At 31.6% G+C, this 5,727-nt stretch overlaps 1 protein-coding gene across 3 annotated transcripts; it reads left to right on the forward strand.

Annotated features, from left to right (window-relative positions):
* The first annotated feature begins 389 nt into the window (after positions 1-389).
* On the forward strand, positions 390-3,563 carry LOC120142324. 3 transcript variants are annotated; one of them, XR_005517837.1, is made up of 5 exons: positions 390-722; positions 816-1,376; positions 1,457-1,549; positions 2,806-3,016; positions 3,405-3,563. XR_005517837.1 is itself a non-coding variant. In XM_039157046.1 (4 exons), the coding sequence occupies exons 1-4, from the start codon at positions 618-620 to the stop codon at positions 3,414-3,416; spliced, it is 771 nt and encodes a 256-aa protein (XP_039012977.1). In that variant the 5' UTR covers positions 390-617; the 3' UTR covers positions 3,417-3,558. The 3 variants fall into 3 exon arrangements, 2 of the variants coding, with proteins under 2 accessions (XP_039012977.1, XP_039012976.1); XM_039157046.1 differs by lacking the exon at positions 2,806-3,016 and having other exon boundaries at positions 3,405-3,558; XM_039157045.1 differs by lacking the exon at positions 3,405-3,563 and having other exon boundaries at positions 2,806-3,076.
* The last annotated feature ends 2,164 nt before the right edge of the window (positions 3,564-5,727 follow it).

Consider the following 5,727-nt stretch of genomic DNA (forward strand, 5'->3'; position numbering starts at 1 on the left):
TTTCAAGATCTCCAAAATTGGGTTAAAAGTTACCAGAAATTTCATTTTAGTCTCAAATCTAATCGAACTTTAGAATTGAAGCCGATAAGAAATTAGAAAAAAAATTAGGCCTAATTTGAGGTGTGACACTATCAGTTTTAGTCTGTTTCAGTGCCTAAACTTTCAAATTTTTTTAAAATTTAACGTTAAGTTTTGAACGGATACTAAAATGAAACAAAAATTAAACTTTAGGTATAATTTTGAAAAATTTAAAGTTTAGGTACTAAAACGAATCAAAATGATAATTTAGGTACTGAACGCGTTGTTTACCCAAAAAATAAAATTAACTGTTTCAGCATTGATATACACCTTATTTATTCGTCAACCTGTAAAATTAGAAACTGCGTAAACAAAACTAATTCCTAAGAAAAAGAAGAATGAAGGAAGAAGGAATCGAGTTGAATCATTCAGTATTTTAATAAATTTTTCTTTTGAATTTCGATTTATTAATTTCATTTCGATGTAGCCTTGCAAAAGCCCAAATCAGAAGCGAGAAAGAACGAAAGAAACAGTTGGGATTTTGATTAGATTGGTGTTGGTTTTGGAGGGGCAATCAAAATTTGGATGAATTGCAGCAGATGATGATTTTTTGTTGCTCTCTGAATCTGAGAGATGCGATTCAAGCTTGTCTTCGTGATTACGATAAGCTTCTCTATGTGGCCGTCATCCTCATTTACATCCAAGTAATTCCACTACCTCCTCGTTGATTCTAACCCTAATTTACAGTTAATCGGGTTTCCTTATGCGTAATCTTTTCATTTTTTCGATTGATTCAGATTGGGTGCGCCTTGACCGGATCCGTCGGCGCATTGTACAACGGCGTGTTGTTGGCAAATTTGGGCATAGCCTTGTTTGCTTTGGTCGCCATCGAGAGTGGCAGTCAAAGCTTAGGCCGAGCATACGCCGTTTTGCTCTTTTGCGCCATTTTGCTCGACGTTTCGTGGTTCGTCCTCTTCGCCCACGATATCTGGAACATGTCGAAAGAGAGCAACGGCGACGGGGAAGAAGGGGAAAATCGTGGGATGTTGTTCATTTTCTCGGTGAGATTAACGCTTGCGATGGAGATAGTCGGGTGTTTCGTGAGATTATGGTCGTCTATCTTGTGGTTTCAAATATACAGGCTTGGGGTTTCGCATGTAAGCAATGGTGAAGATATAAGAGACCCTGATTTTGATTTGAGAAATGGGTTTTTAGCCCCTTCAACTCCCTCAAACGCCTTACTCAGACAGTGCTCTCAAAATGAATCCGATGAAGCTTTAGGGGGCGCCATTTATGATCCTCCTTATTACTCTTCTCTCTTTGAGGATCGTCAGCAACACAATAGGAATTCTTTTCTGGTATAGATGCAGCTCTTCTTTTATTCCTTACCTATTGCATTTTGTCCATCATTTTTAATTTTTCATTTTCGTTTTTGCAGGGTCATGATGGTATTGGTGGAAGTGGATCTGCTCCTGATGCTGAAATTTCTTTGCTAAAGCCATCACTTGCTTCAACTCTTCGGATTATCGATGTAAGCTTCTATCTGTTATTTCCCTCCGACTTTTGGCTTTACACTTTTTTCCCTTTTTGCAATTGGTCCGCTGGCTATTACAGACTGCTCAATTAAGAAAAAGTCACTCCGACTTCTATGTAGATTTGGATTCTAGATAGTAATACTATATGGGAGTCATTTAGTTGTTTGAAGTTATCAGTATTTTTCTGCTTGGACTATTTAGGTCCTTTCTTGTTGACCAAATTTCATAAAGTTGAAGATTGACTTCTTCTTCGGTGAATGTTTATATAGGGAGGCTTTCTGCTTATTGGTGTGATTGTTGAAATTTATTGGCATTACCTATCTTGATTGTCAGCTTCAAAAAGGAACTAGATTTTGATTACTAATAATGTCAATGAAATTTTACAGATTCTGGCCTATATCTCATAGGATTTCACTGTTTTTTTTTCATTTCTATGATAAAAGTGTTTTTCTATTTCTTTTCTTTTTGGCTCAAACCTTCATAAATTTAGTGTGTTAGTTTTCTGGTGACGCTGATGAGTGTGCTTCTTTTATCCTATTTGTAATGTATGGTTTATTCTTGTAGTTTTTTAGGGTAAAGTACACCGGAGGTCACTGAACTATACGAAAATGAATGTTTGGTTATTGAACTTTTAAAAGGTACAAAATGGACATTAAATTTTATTGAAAATGTTACAAAATGATCATTAAATTTGTTGAGCTTTTACAATTAATCATAACATCAGGGTGGCCAAAATGACCATTTTAGCATAATAGTCCAGTGACCACCGGCATACTTTACCCTTTTTTAGTGGCTTGTTTAATCCTTCATCTGATCTCTATTTTTCATCAGGAGAAACCAAAAAGTAAATAAATCAATAAATTAAAATCCAGTGCTCGTAACCTATCACTAGTATTTCTCCATTCTTATTCAGGAATGAAATGTATTAGGGGAGAGAGATTGAAAAAACTATAATTAAATCATGTGTCTCTAACCAGTTTGGAAGGCAGTGAGTTACTTGCATGGGTTCTGCTTTTCTTGTTTTGTTTTTCATGGATTAGTTGTCTACGGCTTTGGTGATCCTTAAAGCTATTTCTTCATCAACTTGGCTATGCAAGCTGTTAAAATTATGGGTTGTCAATACTTAATAGCATGCTTCATCTCTTAATGTGGGTTTTCTGTGCTAATTATTGGTTTATAGTTATTATGTTTTCTTAATTACCAGTCGATCACTTTGTTCGGTGCCTTTACCTGCTGAACTCAACCATTGCAGGAGGAGAATGCTACGAAATTGCCTCAGTTGAATCTGAGCACGATATCCGTGAAAAATTGAGTTTATCATTATCATTTTGCTTAAATTTTTTGGGTATGGTGGGAGTGAGATTTGTACAGGTTCCTACTTTGTCATTCTTTTGGCAGGAAGCTGAAGGTCTTCGAGTTAGAAAAAAACCCAGCCAACGGTGTGTTGATAGAGTTTTATAAAGGTTTTTTTTCCCTTTTATATTTATATTTGAGAAAAGTAGTGAGTTTGGTATGAGATAGAGATATAACTTGCTTTGCATTTGCCTTTTGTTGCCTGCCGTTTTGGGCAATTTTGCTAAACATTTTTCAAGTTCCCCAGGTTATGAGAGTTGGTTGATAGTTTCGAAAATAATCAGATTATCATTTGATACACTGAACTAGTCTATGAACTCAGATAATCGTGTCCGGAAAAGTAATCAGTTATGCCGTAAAATTGAAACGAGGTTGTGGAAATGTTGATTTTACGGCGCAATTGGTGACTTGTCTGATTAACATTTTCGGACACAATTTTGCTGACCACTTTCCGGATTAACCGAAAGGAAAGTAATCAATTACGTTTGCATAATGCAGCGATCGATCTAACGCCATGGAGCTGGAAATTGTCTGTGTACCGGCAATTTGTTGCAGGCAACCCTCCAAAATACCCCCAGAGCTCTGGCTGAAAAAATGGTTTTGGATATAAAATTTGGGTAAAGTACACAAATGATCTCTCGATTATAGGATTTTTTGTTAAGTCCCTGGATTATTAAAAGTTACAAAATAATTTTCTGACTATAGAATGTATTTTATTAAGTCTATCGACTATTAAAAGTTATAAAATAGTTACTCGACTATTCATAATGTTTCAAACTTGTATTTTCTATTAAAAAAAAGTATGGTTGTATAAGTTAGACGTTAACATGATGACTGAGATATGATGATTGTTTGAGATATTAATATTATATTTTATAATATCACAACCTGTAAATTAATGTTCAATTTGGAATATTTTTTTAACAGAAAAAATGAGTTTGGAATATAATAAATAGTCAAATGATTAATTTATAACTTTTAATAGTCAAGTGATTCAACAAAGTAACTCTATAATTGAATGATAATTTGTAACTTTTAATAGTCGAATGACTTAATAAAATAATACTTATAATCGATGATCATTTGTGTATTTAACCTATAAAAAGTAATACAACATTCTCATTTATTTGCTATATTTTATAATAAATATTTTTAACAATAAAATAGAGATTTTAACTTACATTCATGTAAATCATTTAAAGTAACAAAGTATACTTTTTGCAGTATCTTTAACTTTAAAAGTATTTAAAAAAAACATTTTAACTCAATAATGGTGAGCACTTTCAAAAGTATTTTTGGAACTAAAAAGAATACAAAGCATGTGTGCCTTTTAAGTCAAAAGTATTTCATAATAATCTTTTGAAAAGTACTTATAAATAGTTTGACAATAAAGTTAAATATTTGAAATTTGAAATTATTAAAAATATTAAAAGTTCTAAGAAATTATTAAATTAATTTTATATTTGTAAGAAAGAAGTTATCTTAACGTTTAAGAGATTTGTTGTTATCGCTTGATATCTAGATTTGAGCATTGCAAATGTCAAAAGTATGATCATTCATTATCAATTGGTTAAATCTTCAAACAAATATTATCTTGTATTTACTTCTGATTTTTCAAAAAAATATTAAATTAAACATTTTAGAATTATAATATTTTAAATTTTACAACATAATGTCAAACAAAACTTTTATTTTCTTCGAAACATTTTTACAGTAATTATAAACAGTTAAATTTTAATTTAAAACTGACATTAAGATCCCGTTTGGCGTGGCTTTTCAAACGCACTTTTAACTAAAAAGCTCGTTTTGACCGTAACATCAATATCAAATGGGTAAAAATATATAAAAAAAAATTACGATAAAAACAGTGGTTTCAAACCAATCGCAAAAATTAAAATTTGTAACTTTTTCATTTTTAACTTACATTTGAAAATAAATTATAACATTACTCTTATTAATGTATAGACTCCACTCAATTATATATATATATATTATTTTAATAATTTAATATTAACATCCTTAAAAATAATTTATTACTTAATAATTTAATATTAACATCATTTAAAAATAATTTATTATTTAATAATTTATTACCTAATAATTTATTTTATATTTTTATTATAATTTAAGTGATATATTTTATATATCATAGTATTAATAAATATAAATATAGTTTAAATTATATATTTTTAATTTATAATATAATGTTACATTTTATCTTTTCAAACACACACAGATACTAGTGCTTTGGGTATGGATATGGTCAATTTGTTCCAAGCTTCCTATATCTTTTCAACATTCCCGGTTCATAGCAACCAAAGGAAGCATTAATAAGTAGGGTTCTCCGATCAGAGAACCTGAACCGTACATGTACGACATCCATAATTCATGATGCATTCGAACCTCAGTATCGCTGAAAAATAAACTCAAAAATATGACGATAAGAACGAACCATATGTCATTCAAATTAATGTTCTCTTACTATTCATATACGTTCTCCAATGCAGAAATTCAAATAAGCATGGCACGGGACCGATTCATTTTTACCATAATCAGTTCAGCTCACCGAACAAGCATAACCGTACCTCAATCCATCTATGTAAACCCGCAACATGAAGAATACTCCCCTATGAACAAATATTTCAGGAGGCTATCTCAGATATTGCTTGAAATCCTTCTCTACCAGCTCGAAAAGGCCACATTCTACATCTCTTCATTAACTAGGAATGAACTGATAAGTGTTCTAATGATAGATTTTTTATGGAGTCAACATCCTCTAATCGTTGTCTGAATCTTCTTTCTGGTTTCCTCAAAGTTACCA

This window comes from Hibiscus syriacus, unplaced genomic scaffold, assembly GCF_006381635.1.
Source record: "Hibiscus syriacus cultivar Baekdansim isolate YM2019G1 unplaced genomic scaffold, ASM638163v2 tig00110828_pilon, whole genome shotgun sequence".
NCBI lineage: Eukaryota > Viridiplantae > Streptophyta > Magnoliopsida > Malvales > Malvaceae > Hibiscus > Hibiscus syriacus.